This window comes from Hemitrygon akajei, chromosome 10 (genome assembly GCF_048418815.1).
Source record: "Hemitrygon akajei chromosome 10, sHemAka1.3, whole genome shotgun sequence".
Classification (NCBI taxonomy): Eukaryota; Metazoa; Chordata; class Chondrichthyes; order Myliobatiformes; family Dasyatidae; genus Hemitrygon; species Hemitrygon akajei.
The window spans coordinates 30,419,745-30,444,766 of NC_133133.1; the positions used below are offsets into that span (position 1 = coordinate 30,419,745).

The 25,022-nt window shown below is 42.2% G+C and overlaps 1 protein-coding gene across 1 annotated transcript in view; it reads right to left on the bottom strand.

Moving 5' to 3' along the window:
- Nucleotides 1-1,932: 1,932 nt before the first annotated feature.
- The window catches only part of LOC140735033 (uncharacterized), a 71,361-nt gene continuing 48,271 nt past the window's right edge, over nt 1,933-25,022 (bottom strand). The window contains exons 10-11 of the mRNA XM_073059863.1: nt 12,970-13,689; nt 1,933-2,066 (exon numbers count right to left, since the gene is read on the bottom strand). Coding sequence (XP_072915964.1) covers nt 2,059-2,066; nt 12,970-13,689 — 728 coding nt within the window. The 3' untranslated portion in view covers nt 1,933-2,058. The remainder of the gene's footprint in view (nt 2,067-12,969; nt 13,690-25,022) is intronic.

A 25,022-nucleotide genomic window follows, 5' to 3' on the forward strand; every position in this document is an offset into this window, starting at 1 on the left:
CCTTAGATGCTCTTACTAATCAAGAACCTATCAATCACCACTTTAAATATACACCCAATGGCTTGGCTTCCACAGCCTTCTGTGACAACGAATCCCACAGACTCACCACTCTCTGGCTAAAGTAATTCCGCCTCATCTTTGTTCTAAAGGGGCGTCCTTGTATTCCGTTTCAAAACTACCATTTCCGTTCCACATATAATTTTCAAAAATCTTTGCATGACGGATATTCCTGCTGTATTGCTGATATCAAATCTGCTCACGCTACTGCCCAAAGTCAACCAGACACACATCACCGAAGGGACATTAAATATGTGCGAAAACTACTGTGGGTGTATCGACTGTGAATGCCCGCAAGAAAATGAATCTCAGGGCAGCATATGGTGACATACATATACTTTGATGATAAATTTACTTTGATCTTTGAAACAATGTGCCACAGGTAAATGAAAATATTTTGTTTTCTTTTGATCTACAAACCTATAGAGAATTTTCATGTTTTAGCTTTTTATCGCACGAAATACCCATAAGCAGCTTTAGTAGAATGGGTTGTGGCTTAAAAGGAAAACCACTCAATCCACACACAAAGTTCAGAAGTGAAAGGAAGACTTTTTTTTGATAATCTCAAGAATCCAAATGAATTCAGCCTAGGTATATGTAGAGATTGCCACTGGGCAGTGATGGTCTAGGGCTGTACCTTACCTAGCGAGATTCTGAATTTCTCCCAAACTGAAGGCGCTCGCAGTAAATGCTAACCCCGAGCTGCTGCTGTTCGTTGAGCGATGTTCAACTAAGGATAGAAATCTACTCGCCTGCGAGGGAAATGATACCCGGAAGTGGGAAAGATGAAGGGGAAAATGAAGTGAAAGCGATAAATTTGGATTGTAAGAAAAACATTTTCAGGATAGGCCACAGTAATCACCACATCCAACTAACAGGGGACCTTTCACTGCCACAACATTAGAGTAAATATGGTCAAAAATAAAGGCCATTGTTTGCTGAAAACTGACACTCCCTTCAGCTGTGTGAGCATTCAGTTTCTTCGAAATAATCCAAATATATTGCAAAGTATAATGGAACAAAGTATTGTAAATGTGAGCTCCATGTCCAATCACGTTACAGTCACTTTAAAAGATGGGGCACTTTATTGTTACTCAATATCTAACTCTGATGGTAGAGACAGATTTACAGCTACCGGCCCATTCATTCTTACCGTTCCTTCAGTAGCAGCAGATTTGTGTAAAACTCTTTCTGTCAGAACAGACGATGAATAAATATTAATGTAAGTTTTAAACGTTGCATATTAATAACATTAGTTAGTATAGAAAATAGCATTAACGACTGAATTATGAATGATCTAAACTTCAATGAATTCATTAAGCTGAAAAACTTAAATTCATATTCTGTTGAACAGCGAAATCAGCATGAATCCCAGGGGTTTCCTTATTGTCGTGTTGAACCCAAATTCAGATAGATTTGCACCTTAAATTTAGATCATTACTCTACAATTTAGTGTAACGGTAGGAAACAGCATAATCTTAATCCAGTTTTTTTTTTGAGATTCATGCAACAATGAGAAATTATTAGAATGAAATGTCTTTCAGCCAAAATCAGAAATGATATATGGTCCATGGAATTCCAAAGTCATGAAGTCAGCGCTCGATTCCCTGGATAGCGTGAAATGACAAGCTTTGATGACATTAGTTTATGTGAACATAATCCGAGAATTCACGAAAGTCTGGCGGGTGAAACTTCGAACACTGGCGTGGAGAATCTCAGTGTTAATTTTAAAACAATCTGGATTTCTGACGAGGAAATCTCGCAGCCTTGGTCCGTTATGGAGGTTGGGCGTCAATCTGAGGAACACATTGTGTTCGATGAAGGAAATTGTAAATGGCAATCAAATAATCCTAGAGTGGCTCATGTGAGCGGGATTCGAGCGCCCAGTAATGTCTGTGCGAAGATCCTGGCGTCAGCAATGGGAAATTCTGAGCTATCGTCTCGAATCCCGGGGTATCCAGTAGTGCGTGTAGAATCAGTTCTCGGACTCGGAAGGAGTCTTCAGGCATCTGTAATAGCAGGAGACTTTTATTCTTTAGAGATTAATGCGGGATGGTTGGATGAATGGAGGTTAGTCTTTCGCTGGATTAGTTGTTTTGATGTGTGCTACTATAACACCTATTTATACCACATATACATTAATTATTGTGGCAGACAGACTGCTTTGGAACAAGTTACCTCGAAGCTGATTCAAAGTATTGTCGGGAGGACTCATCAAACCTGACAAACTAAAATGGCAATATTGGACTTACAGTACTCAATTTATAGCACTTCGGGAAAATTATCATCTAATCGAATTGAGCGAGACCCCACGGGCTCTTCTCTCCCCGGCGTGTGGGAGATCACAGAGAGGTCAGCTCATCATGGTCTGACCACGGCGAAAAAAGAGAAATGGATTAGATCAAAAGTTTGCGAGAAAAAGAACATACACTTTCTAAAATAATCTGTTAATCATAAACACGAGAAAGTCTGCAGATGCTGGAAATGAATAAACGGCCGACATTTCGGGGTGGGGGGAGCCCCTTCATCAGTACTGAGAAGGAAGGGGGAAGACGCTAGAATAAAAAAGTGCGGGGTGGGATGTGGGGGGGGGGGGGGTGTGGGGGAGAGAAGGCTAACTCGAAGGTGAAGGGCAAGGAATCTGTTAATCTTTAATCAGGTCTATTACAGACCAATGTTTGGTCGGGATAACATAGGTGATATTTTTCTAATGTCTTACAGACAACTGCAGGCTGAGCAGGTATAGATTGAATAGAAAACCGCAATAGAAAGTTACTCTCCACCTCGTTGACATGTTAAGTATAGTTCACGGTCGTACACAATCACACTTCCTTTTCCGGTTTCTGAAGCGGACAAGTGGAGCTTGCTTTGATTTACCTGCAGGTTTTAGAACGGGTTTATTTATACTGTTTTTATTAAATGAATTATTGATTCACTACGTCAAATTCCAAAGAAGCAAAGGGCGTGAAGTGCAAAAGAACTGCTGGTTTATTTAAAGCGGAATGGCTTAATGACTATTTCAAACAACTTTAATAACATATGAAAACATTGATATTATTACATGCTGGAGTATAGTATATGAGAAATAAGAATAATTGATGTTAATATTTTATTGATTTTAAACAATAACAACAAACTGGACTTGGGTAGTTTATTATCCTTAGAATAGCTCCAGGTTTACTTCCACTTAAAAAATCAGTGCGCACATGTTGTTGTCACTGGACAAAAAATTGCACAGCACAAGATTTTTGTGCAGACTAGTCATTACAAATGAAAGGGAACATTAGTTAAGTATGGGCGGTTAGATTAATTCTGATACTTCCTTCACGTTTTCTCAATAATGAACTCCATCTAAGGAAAATGTACTTGACTGCACCAAAGTAACATGCCATTTCACCTGTGAAGAGACATTGCCAATTGCTGCTATACAAACAATATTGTTTCACTATGGTTTAACAGAAATGTTTACTGTGATTGTCCTTACTTATTACAGCCAATGAAACGTTAATTCTATTATCATCCTGGAGAGGGGTCTTCAGGATGCCAAAATGTCAACTGTTTATTCATTTCTATAGCTGCTGCCTAACCTGCTGAATTCCTCCGGCATTATGTGAATTTTCCTCTGGACTTTCTGCATCTGCAGAATGTTTTGCATTTACCATTATCAGAATGCTTTGAAAGAGCCAATTTCCACCTGGGCAACACACACACAATGCTGAAGTAACTATCATTTTGTTTTCCTTTACACTTGTGTATTGAAGAATGACAATAAACAATCCTGAATGTTCAATAATACAGCTAACATTCATCTATTAATCTTTGTTATTGTTACTCAAGGTTTTGTTAATGCACTATTGCAATAAACAAAATCATCTTGAAAATGCAAGTTGCATTTTTCTAGAAATTAATTAATATGCTTTCATTTTATCAAAATTCATGAATGTACACTTGAGTGTTAAGTAGGCTGGAGAAAATTATGCCCAGTTCTTCCACAGATTGAATGTTTGGACTATACTTGTGACCTGATACATAATTATCTATTATCAGCATTAACAAGTGGCACTCTTACCTTTTGGGTTAATCAAGTCAGTTGAAAACTAATGTCTTCTCCTCAGACTCAGAATGAAATTCCTTACTCCAGCAATAAGATTACTGTTCTATTTCTAAAACTAATCAACCAGTCTTAATAATTATATGATAAAATATTTAGACTATTTACACGTATCTTCCATAACATTGCATCATTGTTATTTTCTGTAGTTATTAAAATATAAGCAAGAAAACAAACTTGTAATATGTTTTAACTGGATTGTCCTACAGATAACTGAAAGTCTTGATGGTTTAAGTAGCCTCTTTCCGTGCTATAACAATTCAATAATTCTACATAAAATATGTGTGCTATACTTCTGGAAAATAAATGAAACAAGAAAATAGAATTTTTAATTTAGAATTTATCTATAACTTTACTTAGAATACATTTATCAGTTTAACTGATTATGCACAACGGTCTACAAGTTTTGGAGTTCAACTTAAAGGGATGTTCAAATCTTATCAGATCTACCTTTTTCAAAAGAAAATGCAGGGATTAGAATAATTTAGCCCATCATCAATATTGCTTTTCTGCTAGTCTGGTATATATTCATGAGCTTTTCTTTAAACACAGCACTTTCTTTTCATAATGCATGTTTGTCAAACACTCCCAAAATATATATTTTAAAAATTTCATTTCTTACTTCCTTCAATTTCTGTTAGAAAAGGAATTTCTTAAATTTCTGGAATCTTCACTATTAAGATACTTTGTAATAAACTTTCAAAATATCTCTGATACTTTCTAACCTTGGATCAACAGCAAAATATTGTCCTCACTTTTATTCACTCATCTCTACTGTTCCCACTAAGCTGTTCAGATGCACGTCCACTGCTGTGCAGCATGACTTTTCTTTTATATATGTTAATATAATTTTGAAATCTATGTTAAAATATGTAATTGTGAAATACACTGTAATTAATTATGCATTAATGAACATATTCCATAGAATTTCCGTACAATAAACATGCCACAGCCTTTACGTTGAAGCATTTCAGAGTTTCAACATATTTACATTGCCAGTGTAAAGTTACAACATTGTTAAAAATTGTAACAATAAACACAGAGTGGAAGTTGGTAGCTCATTGTTAATAAATTGTCGACTGCTGAAGGCTGAGACATATTTCAAAAAACATTTAAAGTGCTGCACAGTTTTCAGGCTCAGAGCAATGGTTGGTCTGTGCAGATGTTGAAAAAAAATTAGTAGGAATTTTGCTTACATCCCCATGATCTTACCTTTGTTTTGACAGCTCATATTGCCTCCCTCTCTCCACATTCTTACAACTCTTCTGTCTAACCCTCTAGAAATGCATGTTCCAAAACTCTGATGAACTTCTATAGATGTATGGTGTACAGTATATTGACTGGCTGCATCACAGCCTGGTATGGAAACACCAATGTTCAAAGCCTACAAAAAGTAATGGACTTGGCCCATCATGGATAAAGACCTTCCCACTATTGAGCACATCTACATGAAACATTGTCACAGGAAAGTAGTATCCATCATTAAGGAAGCACCACCCACGACATGCTCTCTTCTCGCTGCTGCCATCAGAAAGAAGGTACAGGAGCCTGAGGACTCCCACCATCAGGTTCAGGAATAGTTATTACCCCTCAACCATCAGACTCTTGAACCAAAGGGGAAAACTTCACTCAACTTCACTTGCCCCATCATTGAAATTTTCCCACAACCTATGATCTTACTTTCAGGACTCTTCATCTCATGTTCTCACTATTTATTGCTTTTTGATTTATTATTATTATTATTATTATTATTATTATTATTATTATTATTATTATTATTATTTCTTTCTTTCTGTAGTTGCTCAGTTTGTTCTCTTTTGTACACTGGTTGAATCTCCAAGTTGGCGAGGCCTTTCAGTGATTCTATTTTGGTAATTATTCGGCTAAGGGTTTATTGAATATGCTTGCAAGATAAAGAATTTTAGAGTTGTATATGTGACATATATGTACTTGGACAATAAATTTATTTTGAACTTTCAGCTTTCTAGATTCTAGTTCATCAGCATTTGGATGTAGGCTAACTAGGTCCTTCTCTCTGTCCCTACATTAAGTACATGAGCAATATTAGGTTGCTTTCATCTATAGACCTTATTCATTTTGGAGGCTAGCGAGAAAATGAAAATATTTTTCCTTGAGTTGCAAGCTCCTTCATGCAGTTTAGTAGTGACTACACTTCCAAAGTATTTTGCTAGCTGTAGAGCATTTTGTAACGGTTATAAAACCATGCAACTTACGCTTTAGTTTTTTTGAGCATTGGTGTGATCCTATCTGAAATAGTGTGAACAATATTGTTCTTCTTTAACAAAGGAAGTTAATGAAATGGAAGAAACGGCAAACTGCTAGAGGAACTCAAAAGCTCGGGCAGGATTTGGGAGACAATGTGATACAGGACATTTCAGGCTGACATCTGCTATTAGGACTGAGTGTGTGGGGGAGAAAGTCAAAATGAAAAAAATGAAATGGAGGCATAGGCTCTGGCAGCTGAGGGTGGAACTAGGTGAAGTGGAGAGGGAATGATGGGGAATGGAGCGAGATGGGGTGGAGTCAAGAGGCAGCAGTTGGTTGGTGATAGTTAATAGAAACGGATAAGGAGAGAGAGAAAAACAGCTGCCAAGTTGGTGGGGGGGGGGGGGGGGGGAAGGAGAGGTGGTGGTCGAGACAAAAGGCTGCTGCTGCTGGGATCTGATAAGTAAGGAAGGTGAATGTGAAACCAGAGAAGGGAGGGATGATGGGCAGATAGAACCAGCTGGGGAAGGGAAAGGAGACACAGTAGATAAAGTTTGTTGATGACAGGCAGATGGAATCTGGTAGGGGAGAGGAATAAAATTCGGTGATTGATTTTTGTGGAGTGAAATTGGAAAGTGGTTGCGGCTTAAGGGTTGCTAAACTACCTAGATGGAATAGGAGGTGTTATTCTTCTAGCTTATGTGTGGCCCTATTCTGGCAGTGGAGAAGGTCAAGGGCAAACAGGTCAGACTACAAACAGGAAAGGGAGTTAAAACGGCAACTGGGAGCTGAAGATAGCTAATGCAGACAGAGCACAGTTGCACTACTAAACGGTTGTCTTAGTCTGTGCTTGGCCTCATTGATGTAGACGAGGTAACACTGAGACTTCAGAATGATGAACGAGATTGGAGGCTTTGCTGGAGGTGCTGTTTCGGTGCCTGGACGCTGGTGAAAGAGGAGATACAGGGACGGGTGTTGCTTCTCCTGCTGTTGCAGGAGATAAGTGTCAGGGAATGGGGAGGGGTGGGTAGGTAGATAGCCAGATAGTCGTAGAGCACAGAAACAGGCCCGAATGGTCCATGCCCATCTAAGATAGTGCTGTTTGCCCACAGTTGGCCTATATCCCTCTAAAACTTTCATATTGATGTACCCATCAAGATGTCTTTTAAATGTTCTTAATGTACCTTCCTCAACCACCTCCTCTGGAGGCTCATACCATATATGGACCACCCCCGGGTGAAAAAGTTGCCTCTCAGTTTTCTATGAGAATGGTCCATATAGAAAACAGAAATGGGTGGGGGGGGGGGGCAGGGAGAGCAGAGGTGAGGGGGAAGATGTGAGTTGTGGTAGGGTCCTTTTGTTGCTGGTGGAAATGATGAAGAATTCAGACACAGGTAGGGTGAAAGGTGGGACTATAAAACATAGAAAACCTACAGCACAATACAAGCCAATCCACAAAGCTGTGCCAAACATGTCCTTTCCTTAGAAATTACCTAGGGTTACCCATGGCCCTCTATTTCTCTAAGCTCCATGTACCTATCCAGGAGTCTCTTAAAAGACCCTATCGTATCCACCTCCACCACCGCTGCTGGCAGCCCATTCCACACACTCACCACTCTTCTGCGTGAAGGACTTACCCCTGACATCTCCTCTGAACCTACTTCCAAGCACTTTAAAACTATGCCCTCTTGTGCTAGCCATTTCAGCCCTGGGAAAAAGCCTCTGACTATCCACACGATCAATGCCTCTCATCATCTTGTATACCTTTATCAGGTCACCTCTCATTTTCTGTCACTCCAAGGAGAAAAGGCCAAGTTCACTCAACCTATTCTCATAAGGCATGCTCCCCAATCCAGGCAACATCTTTGTAAATCTCCTCTGCACCCTTTCTATGGTTTCCACGTCCTTCCTGTAGTGAGGCGACCAGAATTGAGCACAGTACTCCAAGTGAGGTCTAGGGGAACTCTATTTCTGTTCTCTCTGGGGTTGAGTAGGATAAAGTAGAAGTCACAGTTCTTGAAGGAGGACATTTCAGATGTACACTACAGAAATTGGAAAGCCTCATCTTGAGAACAGAAGGGACAGAGGCGAAGAAACTGAGAAGAAGGGATATGAAAACCTGGCTGCATTGAAGACAATTCAGAGAAGATCAATAAATTAATACTTGAAAAAGTGGGCTGTCTGATGAGGAAAGGGGTTAGGCAAGCTGGGGCTGTATCTGCTAGAATCTAAATCACAGATAAGAAACTGACTTACACATTTAGGACCCTAAGAGAATGAGGAGAGACTGTTTTCTCTTGTGGGACAATTTAGTAGCCACTGTTCTCAAATAAGGGATTGAAACCAAATGAAGCAAAATAAATTTCTCTCAAACGGGCAGAGCCTTTGGAACTCTCCCGCTTAAAAAGAGTTGGAAACTGAGTCTATGATTTGTTCATATGTCAGCCAGATAAGCAAAGAGGCGAAAGATTACTAAGGTCAGAGGGGAATGCAAAGTTGAACTTACAAACAGATCAGTCATGGCTTTACTGAATGCAGAAAACCAACTCAAGTGGCTGGGTGACCTACTCCTGCTCCAAATTTGGATGTTTATGTGTCTGTATGAAATATATTAATGAATGTAAATAACTTACAGGCCCCTTTTCTCTTAGTACTTCTTGTGAAGGTTTAGCTTCTTGTTGGGATTTTGTCCCTCATGATTCAGAATCAGAATCAGAATCAGGCTTAATATCATTCCAAATACTTAACCCCAATTCAATATTCATCATGCATGATACTTGATATGCAATGGCTGGCAAGCTATTTAACTCCGCATGGTATTAATAATAGTCTCATCTTATTCTCAATGTAGCTGAAAGTGACATTTCCCTACGTAGTCGGTAACAGCAAACATTAGCCCTCCCAACAACAAGCTAGATCAATTGACCTGGTACATAATGCACCATCAAACCTTGGATTTTCTTGATCTTTTCTGAACCCAGGCGATATTATTACTTCTCAAGCACTGGGACAAGTCTTAAGAACCACATCCACTAGGATTTACAGAAATACTACCTTAATGTGAAGGCAACAATTTTTTTGGTCAATACTTTTGTCAGGAATGTGGCCGGATGGACCCAAACGCAGGACACAGACACTGAAGTACTAGGGGGAGGGCAGGATGGGGATGCCATGGCATTTAAGGGTAGATCTGGGGTTCAGGTAGATAGAGTGTCAGGCAGGCAGAGCGGAGCGGGCTCCCGGGGTTCGGGGTTCAGGCAGGCAGGCAGGTCTAGGTGGCTAGATAGGCTGGCGGAGAGCCCTCCCTGGGCGGGCCGCATATATCCCGGGAAGGGCCGCCTCCCAGGTGGAAACACCAGAGGCCTGGGCACGACGCGGACCCCTAGGCAGGTGCGGGGCACAATCCCAGGGTTCGGGCAGAAGAGGAGGACGGGGCAGAACCCCCGCCGGGCAGCGGCAGACCAGCCGGAGCTGCCCGACGGAGGGAAGGGGTAGGAATGGGCATAAGTCCAGGGTGACCAACACAACAGTCATGATAATGGGAAAATCAGGAATGGCTGGCAGACAGCGCGACCGCACGAACAAAACAAACGAGCGGAGAAGTGGGACCAGCGCATGGGAAGAAAGGTGGGGGAGCGGACCGACCTGGTAGTACGGGCATGGGGCAGAGAAGCATGATGAGGAGTAGATCTGAGCCCGGGCAGGGTAACAGAATGCAGAGAAGAGTTCGGAGCCGGCGGATAATCAGAACAAAACGACCACCCGTCTGGTCCCAGTCCCAAGGCCCCTTATAAACACCTGCAGCTCAATGAGTTACAGGTGTGCCTCCTTGAGCCAGGAGGGTCCTAACTAGATCACAGGTGACGGGAGGGACAACTGCAGGACCCGGAGTCCGGAGCCCTTGGACTGGATCAAGACCCGGAACATGGATTACGGACCGGACCCTGACAACTTTCCTCTTAGTAAAGCTAACTTGAATAAGTATTTCTAAATAAGAAGTATTTCTTAGCCAGTAGATAAGTCCAAAGAGCACTACCAACACACCCATCACATTATACAATAAGACTCAATCAAATATGAATGTTATAAGTATGTGCCTTCAAGTTATATTATTATTTTCTCTCATCTTCCTTAATTCCAGTTCTCCTTTGCTGAGAATAAATATTCTCATGAGAGAATGAACTGGGGAATAAATAATTCATATTTATGAGCTATGAGTATTATTTTGCCTTAATTGCAAATGTGTGGATGACAGTGGACAGGATAATATGTTGATGATTTTTCCTCCTTCCTTCCCTTCAGGATTTACATGCATCACAGGCCAAATCCAAAATGAAATAAGTAGCACGAAGCTTCTAGTGAGATACTTTTTCAGACCAGATGCTAGGAGACAAGGTATGAAGGCTGATGAGTGTTGTACGGAAAAGTTCATGAGGGAGATCATGCTTGATCCTACTGAATGGTGCTGTAAGCATTTGGAGCTTAAAAAGCTCATTTTTACTTTTATTTCTTAATTATTGTGATGCTAAAGGAATAAAGATGACTTTACTACAAATTTCTCTCTCCACAGAGCTGCACTAGGGAGTATGAGTGTGGTTGAGTGTTAGAGATGAGTTTCATTAGTGAAATGACTCTGACAACGAAATCAACTGGGTAATCATTGGACAGGCATTTATGGTCAGCCTTCAGAACCTTGCTCTTTCCACTGGTCAATATCTAGTGCTGAGTAATAAAGGTGTCCAATGTGACCTTGAGGTGTGTTTATAACCACAATTCCATTACTTTGGAAAATTGTGAATTTCCATTGCTGTGGCAACCCCATTCCTGCCACTGCCTCAATTTGTTAGTTACTTAAATTCTTAGGCTCTTCTTTTTAAACTCTAGATTCAACATTTACTCCTACTGTCTTCCTATCTTCATCCACTATAATCTTAAACTCGGCTAAATCATTCAGCATTTGTTTGCCAACAGTATGGGTTCAGCAATGCCTCAATGTTCTTTATTCTTCTTTATAAATCCCCCAGTGGCAGTAGCACTCCCCCCCCCATAACTCTATGCTTACATATCTAAAGTCCCTAACCATCATACAACTTTCTCAAGATATCTGTGTTCTTCCACAATCCTCTCAGCAGGAGTTTCCTGTTAATTAAATCTTCAGCTGATTGGACTCAATGCTCCAAAACTGCTTCCCTAGACCTTCTGCATCTCTAACTTATATGATCTCTTACAGGGCAATCCTTAAAACAGTAAAAATGCTGGAGATAATTGGCAGCTCTAAGAGGACATTGTCATTCTGAAATGTTAACTTGGTTTCTCTTTACATGCTGTCTGATCTGCTGAGTATTTCTAACGTTTTCTCATTACATTGTGGATTTCACATTGCAGAGCAATAGGATGTAACACCAATTTAGCACTGATCAAATCAACAATAAATGTATGCAATGCTTGTGTGCTGATAACAACTATCTACTCCAATATTTGATCACAGGAATCAACAGTGCAGGTGTGTGATTATCAGCGGAAGCTAACAACTGCTTGCTATGAAGCCACATAGGTTTTAGTGCCTTGCATCTCTCGGCATTTCCAACCTAACCGTCATAGTTAGACAATATCCACACTAATTCCAATGCCCTCCAGTCTGTTCATCCATTAGGTATGTAGGAATTTCTAAGATAAATCTAACGCAGGGGTTCCCAACCTGGTGTCCACGAACCTCTCGGTTAATGATATGGGGTCCATGGCGTAAAAACGGTTGGGAACCCCTGTTCTCGCGGAAGACTGACGAAAATTCTGACGGAAAGGATTGTGTTTGTGTTGTGGTTTCAGGGTTAACGGCAATCTTGCTTCTGAAGTAATGTTGAACAATGAAGAAATTACAGGGGTTACCTGTTGACCAAAAAGGGAGGTGTCCTGTGCACTCATGCACAGCACCTACTCTGTGGTATCTAACGGTAACGGCAGCCATAGCACAATAAGACCGTATCTTAAAGGTACCGGGGCGAGACAGTAAGCGAACAGTGACGTGACACAGGTGACACCAGACCCCTCAGCAGAGACACGCTTTGTTTACCACAATCCGTAGAATAATATTTAAACGCAAGAGATCCACTAATAAACTCAAAATCTATCCAACCGATGAAACGCGCGGCCAGAAACGGCAATTAAAAGATTGCTGTAAAAATAAGAAAAATAGATAATTCATGAATAATTCTAACACAGGGGCCAAACACTACGCCTCTTAATGCGAATGCTACTACAATGGCCAGTACTATATCCACAATGTCAGCAAGGCGTTTGAAAGTCAAGGTTCAATCACTCTCTGGAATAGGTGGGAAAGATGCATTCAAACACGTTAGAGATATTAACACAATCGCAGGAGTGGGGCGAGGGGTTTATGTTAATAAAAATAGTTCCTTTAGCTAGGCAGCAGGTTGTTTTTTAAGTTCAAGCGGTTCTACAAGAGTCTTTATTAGAACTTTTGCGAACAGCGTTCATTTTATTGTTTTTCAGAAAGGCAGCATCATGATTTGACAGCAACTCACGAATTTCATTCTGTCTGGATTGTGGAAACTTACGCCCGTAAAATGCGCTTCTACTGGATCTCCTTTCTTTGTTCTGACACTGTCTCACACAGGCCTTGATGATCAAGTAGCCCACCTCTGCTATGTTCAGAAGCACGCAAACGCCCGACACCGCCAGCATGAAGATGGTGAAGATCGTCTTCTCGGTGGGTCTGGACACAAAACAATCCACCGTATTGGGGCAAGGGAAGGCGTCGCACTTGACCAGGCGGATCATCCTGAAGCCCGGGTAGATTAGATAGAAGATGTATAGGAAGGCAACTTCGAAAATCACCCTGAAGATGATACTGATGACGTAGGTCCACCAGAGAGACCCAGTGATGTGCATTCTGCGCTTAGTCACTTTCTCAATGTCCATGTCCCCAATTTCTCCGGCGAGCTGCTTGACCCGGAAGATCTTCTTTTCCACATGGTGCTTGTGGGCAACGTGCATGGCCACCAGAAGGGCGGGAGTGGACACCAATATCAGCTGCAGGGCCCAAAGCCTGATGTGAGAGATTGGGAAAAACTGATCGTAGCAGACACTGTTGCAACCCGGCTGCTGTGTGTTGCACGTGAAGCCAGTCTTTTCATCGCCCCAGACGCTCTCTGCGGCCACGACCAGCACCATGATCCTGAAAATGAAGAGAACAGACAGCCAGATCCGCCCGATCCCCGTCGAGTGCTTGTTCACCCCTACCAGGACAGTGTAGAAAACTGGCCAGTTCATCTCCCCTCAGTTCAGGAAAGGAAAATAATAAATTAAGTTGCCAATTCCTCCGTGTCAGCACCAACCCGACCCCTTTTGTAATTGGTGATCATATGGTCTGGGCGTTCTACATACTCAATTTGCATACAACGATTCTTTTTATTGTGCTAACAAAACAGTATTCAATTCCGACTCCTTCATCTCCACCTACACTAGATAAAGGAATCTGTGTAGTCACAAACACAGCATGTGCCTATTATCCATTGTATTAATCCATGCTATCCCCTCCCATACATGGATATACTTTGCGTGAAAAGAACCTGAGAATGAAACAATTTTTCCCTATTGTCTCATTTAATCATTAATATTTTAATTTTATTTTAATTTATGGAAATTTCTACAGGCCAGCAAAAACAATAATGACACAAACGTTTCTTCAGCGTTGGTAATGAATGAAATGATGTGGGTAAGTTTAAAACCATCTTGACTATTTTGTAGCTTTATTCACTTGCAAGTTACATTAATCAAAAATGCTTCAGGTCAATGCAATTTTGGCACTTGTGCATTGAAATAAAAAGGGGAATGTGTGTTCTTCTTTTGGCCCTTGGAGTTCCCTGAACAGTGCAAGCTGTTTCATCTGTATGCTGAATTTGCTAGTAATGATAATAGGGTACCACACTTGGTCTTATTGGTCCATTGACGTATTAGAAGTGAAATCAACCATTGCCAGTTAAAAGTCAAAATTAAGTTGCATTTACTTGACATTCTCAACAAAGTGAACATATTCCAAGGCACTTCTCATTGGCATTAGCAAATAAAATATGACAGTAATTCGAAAAAGAGATAATAATTAAGGCACAGGACCAATGGTGTCTTTAAGAGTGTGTGAAGTACCTTTTAGAGAGGGAATTCTAAGGTCAAGGCAGCTGAAGGTAGGATAGCGATAACAGTAATTAATGTCAGAAGGAACACAAGGATCATAAGGAAGTTGAAATGTTGCAAAAGGTTGCGGATATATGGAGTGTGAAGACCATTTTTAAAATACCTTGAGAAATCCAAAATACAGATTTTTCTGGGATGGAAACCAGTGTAGATTAACTGGCTCCGCCTGATGGGTGAACGAAGCTTGTGTGAGTCAGGATATAGACATGAGAATCTTTGATAAGTACCGATTTCTCAAGGGTACAGAATGGGAGACCAGTCAGGAAAAAAGTTACATTTAAAGATGAGCTGATGGAGTGGTATAAATGGCCACTGTTACTGAAATATTAAGAAGTGTCATCGAAATAGAGCAGGACATGATCAGAAACATCTCAAGGTCAGTGGAATATCCTTAGCAAGAGGCCAAGGAATGTCATCAGTTTGTGGTGGTGGGGTGGTAATAGTTTTGCTCTTCACCTCAGTAAGTTAAAGAAGTATCTATACATCCAAAACTGGATGTGGGGACAAACAGGACAACTGACAACTGTGACATAGTGTTTCTGGATGATGTTGCCAAGGCAAAGTATCTGAATGAAAAATAGGAGGAAGCCTACATCTTATTTGAAAAATAGAGAGGAACTAATGGAGAGTTAGGGTGTAAGAGGGTTAGCTTACCATGGTTATAATCATGTAGGGTGGCATTTGTGACTTTGATAAGACTTTTAATTGCTGTGACGACAACATCTCTTAGAGAGGAAAAAGTGAAGCAGATGTTAGCAACTGATTAGGCTTGGATTTTTTTTTGGAAGGTTGGAGGAAGAGGAAAGCAAAACAGTGTTTCTCTGGGGCCGCAGTTCCCTACCTGGTGTCCATAGACTCCTTGCTTAATGGTATTGGTTCACGGCATTGAAAAAGTTAGGAACCACTGCTATGGGGTCAAGGTGGAAAACACAGTACTAACAGTCACACAAAGCACATATAACTATGATAGCAGAAACAACATACAGTTCCAAAAATAAATAATAATATAGCCCAAGTCCCTGAGTTTTATGTCCTGTAGATTGATGGTGCAGGGATATTGTCCTGGAGCCAAGTTTCTGCAAGAACAAATATGCAGCAGTTCCTCATCTCATGCAAGTGAACAATGTCAGCTAATTAGAGGTAAAACAGTTAATATTGGACAGCAATGTACATCAAGCAGCAGTGTGAAATGAAGAAATTTTACATCCTGACACAATTGTCCTGGTGATAACTGTCCAATTTATTGATTATTCCTAATGAGTGAGATAAAGAATTCCATTAAAATATTTGTGAGCAATATCACTTAGTTTTATTGTCTTCCTCTAATACTCAAAATCAATAACCTTCAATTATAATTACTGAAAAGTGATCATAAAATGGAAATATAAGATGATTTTTTTGTATCATAGATTTTCAAAGCCAACTTCATTGCAAACCGTGTAGAGGTTATGTACAAACAAGAGAAAATCTGCAGATGCTGGAAATCCAAGCAACACACACAAAATGCTGGAGGAACTCAGTAGAAGGCAGCATCTACGGATAAGTGTACAGTCGGTGTTTCAGGTCAAGATCCTTCATCAGGACCGGAGAAAAAACGATGAGGCGTCAGAGTAAGAAGGTGGGTAGAGGGGTAGAAGAAGCCCGAGGTGATAGGTGAAATTGGGAAGTGGGAGGGATGAAGTGAAGAGCTGGGAAGTTGGTGAAAGAGGTACGGGGTGAAAGGGATAGGAGAGGACAGAAAGAAAAGGTGGAGGAGCACCAGAGGGAGGTGATGGGCAGGTAAGGAGATAAGGTGAGAGAGGGAAAAGGGAATGGGGAATGGTGAAGGGGGGGCATTACTGGAAGTTCAAAAAATCAGTGTTCATGCCATTAGGTTAGAGGCTACTCTGACGGAATATAAAGTGTTGCTCTTCCAACCTGAGTGTGTTCATGACAGTTGAGGAGGCTACGGACTGACATATTGAAATGGAAATGGGAAGCAGAATTAAAATAGGTGGACACTGAGAGATCCTGCATTTTCTAATGGACAGAGTGTAGGTGCTTGCAAAGCAGTCTCCCAGTCTATGTCAGGTCTCACAGATATACGGGAGGCCACACCGGGAGCACCGGATACAGTAGAAGACCCCAACAAACTTCCAGGCGAAGGTTTGCCTCACCTGGAAGGATTGTTTAGGGTCCTGAATGTTCGTGAGTGAGGAGGTGTAAGGGCAGGTGTAGCACTTGTTCCGCTTGCAAGGATGTGCCAGGAGGGAGATCAGTGGGAAGGGAGGAACGTAGGGAGTGATCCTTGTGGAAAGCAGCAAGTGGGGTGGGGGGGGGGGGTATCAGAGGGAAAGATGTGCTTGGTGGTGGGATCTTGTTGGAGATGGTGGAAGTAATGGAGAATTATGTGCTGGACATGGAGGCTGGTGGGATGGTAGGTGGGAACAAGAGAAACTCTATCCCTGGTGGGGTGGCAAGGGGATGGGGAGAGGGCAGATGTGGATGAAATGGAAGAGATACAGTTGAGGGAAGCATTGATGGTGGAGGAAGGGAATCCCCTTTCTTTGAAGAAGGAGGACATCTCCTGCATTCTGGAATGAAAAACATCATCCTGAGAGCAGATGCAGCAGAGACAGAGGAATTGAGGGAAGGGGATGGTGTTTTTACAATTAACAGGGTGGGAAGAAGTACAGTCCAGCTAGCTGTGAGGGCCAATTTATAATAGATAAGCTGTCTCCAGAAATACATAGAAAGGGGAGGGAAATGTCAGACATGGACCAGGTAGATTTAAGGGCAGGGTGAAAATTGTAGGCAAAGTTGATGCTGGATGCAGGAAGCAACACCAATGCAATCATCATTGCAGCATAGGGAAAGTTGGGGTGTGATACCAGTGTAGGCTTGGAACATGGACCCACATAGCCAACAAAAAGGCAGGCATGGTTGGGACCCGTGCGAGTGCCTGTGGCTACATGTTTTGTGTGAAGGAAGTGGGAGGAGCCAAAGGAGAAATTACTGAGAGTGCAAACAAGTTCTGCAAGATAGAGGAGAGTGCTGTGGAGGGGAACTGGTTGGTTCTGGTGTCCAGAAAGAAACAGAGAGTTTTGTGGCCTTCCTGGTGGAGGATGGAGGTGTATAGGGACTGGACATTCATAGTAAAAATAAGATGATTAAGGCCAGGGGTCTTGAAATCATTGAAAAGATCAAGAGTGTGTGAAGATTCACGGATGTAAGTAGGAAGGGATTGAATCGGGGGGATAAAACAGAGTTGAGGTGTGCAGATATGAGTTCAGTGGGGCAGGAACAAACAGAAACAATGGGTCTACCTGACAGGCCGGTTTGTGGATCTTGGGTAGGAGGTAGAAACGGGAGGTGTGGGGTGAGGTAACTATGAGGTTGGTGGCAATGGATGGGAGATCCCCAGAGTTAATAAGGTTGGTGATGGTATGGGAGACAATGGCCTGGTGCTCCTTAGTGGGATCCTGCTCGACGGTTAAGTAAGAAGAGGTGTCTGACAATTGTCGTCAGGCCTCAGCAAGGTAGAGGTTAGTCCACCAGACTACTACAGCACCTCCCTTATCTGTAGGTTTGATGGTGAGGTTAGGGTTAGTGTGAGAGTGTGGACAGCAGTGCGTTCGGAAGGAGTGAGGTTAGAATTGGAGAGAGTAGTGGTGAACTCGATACGGTTGATGTCCCATCGACAGTTAACAATGAAAAGATCCAGAGCAGGCATTTTGGGGATTTGTCCTGTAGTTTCCTGGACAGGATGGTTTATTGATGCTGGCTGATGCAGTAAATCCCAGGGTTTTAGTTTCTTACTGCTTAATTTTGGAGCTGTTGGGATTCAACAGTTTACTCCCATGTTGATGTGAGGAATGAGATCAAGGGCAGAATTGTCCTGTCAGGCTTGGGCAGCTCCAGCTGCTGGAAAAGAGAAACAAAAGGGCAGATGGTGGGGGAGCTGGAGAAGTACGGTGAATTTGGGGAATGATGAGCCAGGAGATGGGAGGGACCTGAGAAAGGGAGAGGAGAAGCAATGAGAGAGGTCAAAGGGTGCTGAGTGAACAAAATGAAAATGGCCCTGGATGTAATTCTGAAAATGATTCATTCAGCGAAATACAGACAACAGTGTTGATTGAAGACTTATACATTTTGACAAAATACAACTGTCCAATTAGTTAATTATTCCTAACGTGTGAGCTAAATGCAATTCCAGTATCGACTCACTTTCAAGCACTCTACAACTCAGTATTATATATTTACTTTTTCCATTATTTGAACAACTTATCTTCTTTTGCACATTGGTTGTTTGTCAGTCTTTGTTATTTGTAGTTTTAAAAAATAAATTCTGATGTACTTCTTTATTTTCCTGTAAATACCTGCAAGAAAGTGAATCTCAGGGTAGTATATGGTGATATATATGCCCTCGATAATAAACTTACTTTGAACTTTGACAATAATTGGAGATTCTTTTATGCTCTCGGCATCGAGACTTTCATTGACGAATCCCATTTTGACATATTTGAATGTGCTAATGAACATGTTTACCATGCCAAGATAGTGGCAAATCTAATTGTAACTTCAATTTTGCATTTGTGTCTACCTACAAAAATCCTACACCCGTTTGCTTGCCATCTACTTCTGCCTTAGAAATATTCAAAGGTTCTGTCTGCGCCACACTTAGGGAGTTAGTTCCAGAGCTATGGTTCTCTGTGAGAGAAAACATGGCCTCATTTCGATCTTAAATGGGTGACTCCTAATTTTAAAACCGTGACCCTTAGTTCCAGATTGTACCACATGAGGATGCTGGAAATGTGAGCAACACCCACAAAACGCTGAAGGAACTCAGCAAGTCTGACATCATCTGTGGAGGGGGATATACAGTCGACATTTTGGGCCAAGGCCCTTCATCAAGCCTGGAAATGAAGGGGGCAAAAGCCAGAATACCCTTTGTAATTCATTACAACCTGCTTTACCATCAATAAGACCCACTAATGTAGTATCATCCGCGAACTTGCTAATCGTGCCCTTTCCATTCATATCTATTTTTAAAAATTCATTTACAGGATGTGGGCATTGCCAGCTAAGCCAGCATTTATTGCCCATCCCTAACTGCCCTTGAGAAACATAGAAAACATACAGCACAGTACAGGCCCTTCAGCCCACAATGCTGTGCTGAATATGTACTTACTTTAAAAATTACCTCAGTACCCATAGCCCTCTAGTTTTCTAAGCACCATGTACCCATCCAGGAGTGTCTTAAAAGACCCTGTTGTATCCACCTCCACCACTGTTGCTGGCAGCCCATTCCATGCACTCACCACTCTCTGCATGAAAAAAATTATCCCTGCCATCTCCTCTGTACCTATTTCCAAGCACCTTAAAACTATGCCCTCTTGTGCTAGCCATTTCAGCCCTGGGAAAAAGCCTCTGACTATCCACATGATCAATTCCTCTCATTATCTTATACACCTCTATCAGGTCACCTCTCATCCTCCATCGCTCCAAAGAGAAAAGACCAAGTTCACTCAACCTATTCTCATAAGACATGCTCGCCAATCCAGGCAACATCCTTGTAAATCTCCTCTGCACCCTTTCTATAGTTTCCACATCCTTCCTATAGTGAGGTGACCAGAACTGAGCACAGTACTCCAAGTGAGATCTGACCAGGGTCCTATATAGCTGTAATATTACCTCTCGGCTCTTGAACTCAATCCCACGGTTGATGAAGGACAGTATACCGTATGCCTTCTTACTCACAGAGTCAACCTGAGTAGCAGCTTTGAGTGTCCTATGGACTCATACCCGAAGATCCATCTGATCTTCCACACTGCCAAGAGTCTTACCATTAATACCATATTCTGCCATCATATTTGACCTACCAAAACGAACCGCCTCACACTTATCTGGGTTGAACTCCATCTGCCACTTCTCAGCCCAGTTTTGCATCCTATTAATGTCCCATTGTAACCTCTGACAGCCCTCCACAATATCCACAACTCCCCCAACCTTTGTGTCATCAGCAAATTTACTAACCCATCCCTCCACTTTCTCATCCAGGTCATTTATAAAAATCATGAAGCGAAGTGGTCCCAGAACTGATCCCTGAGGCACACCACTAGTCACCAACCTCCATGCAGAATATGACCCACCTACAACCAATCTTTGCCTTCTGTGTGCAAGCCAATTCTGGATCCACAAAGCAATGTCCCCTTGGATCCCATGTCTCCTTACTTTCTCAATAAGCCTTGCATGGGGTACCTTATCAAATACTTTGCTATTACACTACAAATACACTATATCTACTGATTTACCTTCATCAATGTGTTTAGTCACATCTTCAAATAATTCAATTAGACCCGTAAGGCACAACCTGCCTTTGACAAAGCCATGTTGACTATTCCTGAGAAGGTGGTGATGAGCTGCCTTCTTGAACCGCTGCAGTCCCTGAGGTGTAGGTACACCCACAGTGCTGTTAGGGAGGGAATTCCATGATTTTGACCCAGAGACAATGAAGGAATGGCAATATATTTCCAAGTCAGGATGGTGAGTGACTTGGAGGGTGATTTCTAAGTGGTGGTGTTCCCAGATATCTACAGTTTTCATCCTTCCAGATGGTAGTGGTTGTGGGTCTGGAAGGTGCTGCCTTAAAAACTTTGGTGAGTTGTTGCAAGTCCATCTTGTAGATAGTACACACTGCTGCAACTGTTCATTGATGATGGAGGGATTGGATGCTTGTAGAAGGGGTACCAATCAAATGGGCTACCTTGTACTGGATGGTGTCAAGCTTCTTGAGTGTTGATGGAGTTGCACTCGTCCAGATGAGAGGCGAGCATTCCAATCCACTCCTGACCTGAGCCTTGTAGATGGTGGGCAGGTTTGGTGAGTCAGGAGGTGAGTTACATGCCGCAGGATTCCTAGCCTTTGGCCTGTTCTGGTAGCCACGGGGTTTATATGGCTTAGACCAGTTCAGTTTCCTGTCAATGGTAGCCCCCAGGATGTTGATAGTAGGGGATTCAGTGATGGTGATCCATTGAATGTCAAGGAACGATGGTTGGAGCTTTTCTTGTTGGAGATGGTCATTGCCTGGCACTTGCGTAACTCAAATGTTACTTGTTACTTGCCCAAGCCTGGATATTGTCCCGATCCTGCTGCATTTGAATATGAAATACTTCACTATCTGAGGAGTCATGGGGATGTGCAGAATATTGTGCAGTCCTCTGCGAACATCCCCATTTCTGACCTTATGACGGAAGGAAAGTTATTGAAGAAGCAGCTGAAGGTGGTTGGTCCTAGAACCCTGAGTTAGTCCCTAAGAAACTCCTGCAGTGATGTCCTGAGGATGAGATGATTGACCTTTGACCACCACAACCATCTTCCTTTGTGTCAGGTATGATTCCAACCAGCAGAGTGTTTCCCCCTAATTCCCATTGACTCCATTTTAACTAGGGCACCTTGATGCCATACTCGGTCAAATGCTGCCTTGATGTCAAGGGCTATCACTCTCACCTCACCTCTGGTATTTAGCTCTTTGGTCCATGTTTAGATCAAGGAGGTGATGAGGTCAGGAACTAAGTGGACTTGATGAAATCCAAATCCAAATTATTTACATAAATAATGAATAACAGAGGTCCCAACAATGACACTTGGGACACCTTGGTGTTCACCAGGCGGAGAATCTCACCTGGTCCCTCAACACCAGCTCCATAGCAAAGAAAGCCCAGCAGCGTCTCTACTTTCTGTGAAGGCTGAGGAAAGTTCATCTCCCACCCCCCATCCTCATCACATTCTACAGGGGTTGTATTGAGAGCATCCTGAGCAGCTGCATCACTGCCTGGTTCGGAAATTGCACCATCTCAGATCGCAAGACCCTGCAGCAGATAGTGCGGTCAGCTGAGAAGATCATCGGGGTCTCTCATCCTGCCATTACGGACATTTACACTACACGCTGCATCCGCAAAGCAAACAGCAATTATGAAGGACCCCACGTACCCCTCATACAAACTCTTCTCCCTCCTGCCGTCTGGGAAAAGCCACCGAAGCATTCTGGCTCTCACGACCAGACTGTGTTAACAGTTTCTTCCCCCAAGCCATCAGACTCCTCAATACCCAGAGCCTGGACTGACACCTTACTGCCCTATTGTCTTGTTTATTATTTATTGTAATACCTGCACTGTTTTGTGCACTTTATGCAGTCCTGGGTAGGTCTGTAGTCTAGTGTAGTTGTTTTTTTCTCTGTTGTTTTTTTATGTAGTTCAGTCTAGTTTTTGTACTGTGTCATGTAACACCATGGTCCTGAAAAAACGTTGTCTTGTTTTTACTATGTACCAGCAGTTGTGGTCAAAATGACAATAAAAGTGACTTGACTTGACTTGACCTACTAGTTGTTCCCACTATTAATTGTGATTCCTCTGTTAGTTCTTCCAATGACTGAAAATACCTTCATAAAACATCTGCAATCTCCATTCCTTATGTCCTCTTCAAATCTTATTTTGCTATGTAACTTTATATCAAAAGTTTAATAAATAACTTTGCACCCTTCATCCAGGTCAATTATATACATTACAAAAAGCAGAAGCTGTGACACCAGTGTGCCTGGATTTAGATGAGAAAATGTTACTAACCTCCATGCACAAGAATGTCCTTAAGGTCAGATTCGGAATCAGATTTATTATGTGTGAAATTTGGCAGCTGTGCGGTGCAAGACATAAAACATTGCAGTAAGTTTTGATAATAAATAATTCGTGAAAAAGAGGATTAGTAATGTTCATGGGTTCATTGACCATTCAGAAATTTGATGGCAGAGGGGAAGAAGCTGTTCCAAAAACATCATGTGTGGATGTCTGGGCTCTGGTACCTCCTCCCTGATAGTAACACATAGCTATATTCATCTGCTGGGAGGACCTATGTAGTATAGCCCAACCCTCAATCAGATTTACAGAAAACAATTAAATGACACCTGTGCTGCACCTAGACAACAGCAAAACATATGAAAGTCTGCTGTTTATTGACTACAGCTCAGCATTCAACACCATCATCCCCTCACTACCAATCAGTAAGCTTCAAAACGTGGGCCTCTGTACCTTCCTCCACAACTTGATTCTAGACTTCCTCATCAGGAGGCCATAGTCAGTGTGGATCAGAAATAACATCTCCTTCTTGCTGACAATCACAGATGCACCTCAAGGATGTGTGCTTAGCCTGCTGCTCTAGTCTCGCTACATTTGTGACTCTGTGGTTACACACAGCTGAAATACCATCTGCAAATGTGCCGTTGACACCGCTGTTGTTGGCAGAATCTCAGAAGGCGTATAGGAATAATATTGACTGGCTGGATGAATGACGTTTCAAAAACAACCTTGGGCTTATCGTCAACAAGACCAAGAAATTGATGTGGACTTCTGGAAAGGGAAGTCAGAAGAACACATACCAGTCCTCATTGAGGGATTAGTGATGGAATGGATGAATTCCAGAGAGTCAACATCTTAGAGAATCTATTCTGAGCCCAACACATTGATGCAGTCATGAAGAAGATACTTCTGTGATTCTCCGTCATTCAGAGTTTGAAGAGATTGTATATGTCACCAAAAACCTTTGCAAATTTCTACAGAATAACAATGGAAAGCATTCTGACTGCACAAGATCAAAAGAGGATGCAGAGGCTTGCAGACTCAGCCTGCTCTACCACTGGCATGAGCCTCCACACCATCGAGGACATCTTCAAGAAGGCGACATCCATTATTAAAGACTCTCACCATCCAAGACATGCACTTCTCATTACTCTCATTGGGAAGGAGGTACAGGAACCTGAAGACCCATATTTTATGTTTTAGAAATGGGTTCTTCCCCTCCACCATCTGCTGGAGCTGACTTCACATGCTGGGACAGGCACGTCACTAACTCACCAGGACATGGGAGCGCTGGCTCTTGCCAGGTTCAGCCTGCCTGTTGAAGTGGTGTACCGAGGTGTGGCCACTGTTGCTTGCAAACAGCTAGTTGGAGCCACCGGGGAGAGCTGAATGTCCGGTGGGGACCAAAGGTGAGTGAGCTGCCCCAGAATGTGCACAACAAGCCCCTTCACCAGAGGTGCTCCCCTCCTTGGACACCCAGTGCACCCAATTTCACTGTACTTGTGTCTCAAATCAACACATTTCACAGCAACATACACAAAATACTAGAGGAACTCAGCAAATCAGGGAGCGTGTTGGGAGAGGAATAAACAGTTGATGTTGACATAAACTCCTGATGATGAATCCTGATGAAGGGTCTATTCTCAAGATGTTGACTGTTCATTTCCCCTCCATAGCTGCTGCCGGGCACGTTGAGTTCCGCCAGCATTTTGTGTGCATTGCCTAAGATTCCTTGCATCTGACGAATTGCTTGTAATGAAAAATTTCACAAACAATGACAGTGATAAAAAAATTTGATTCCTATTCTG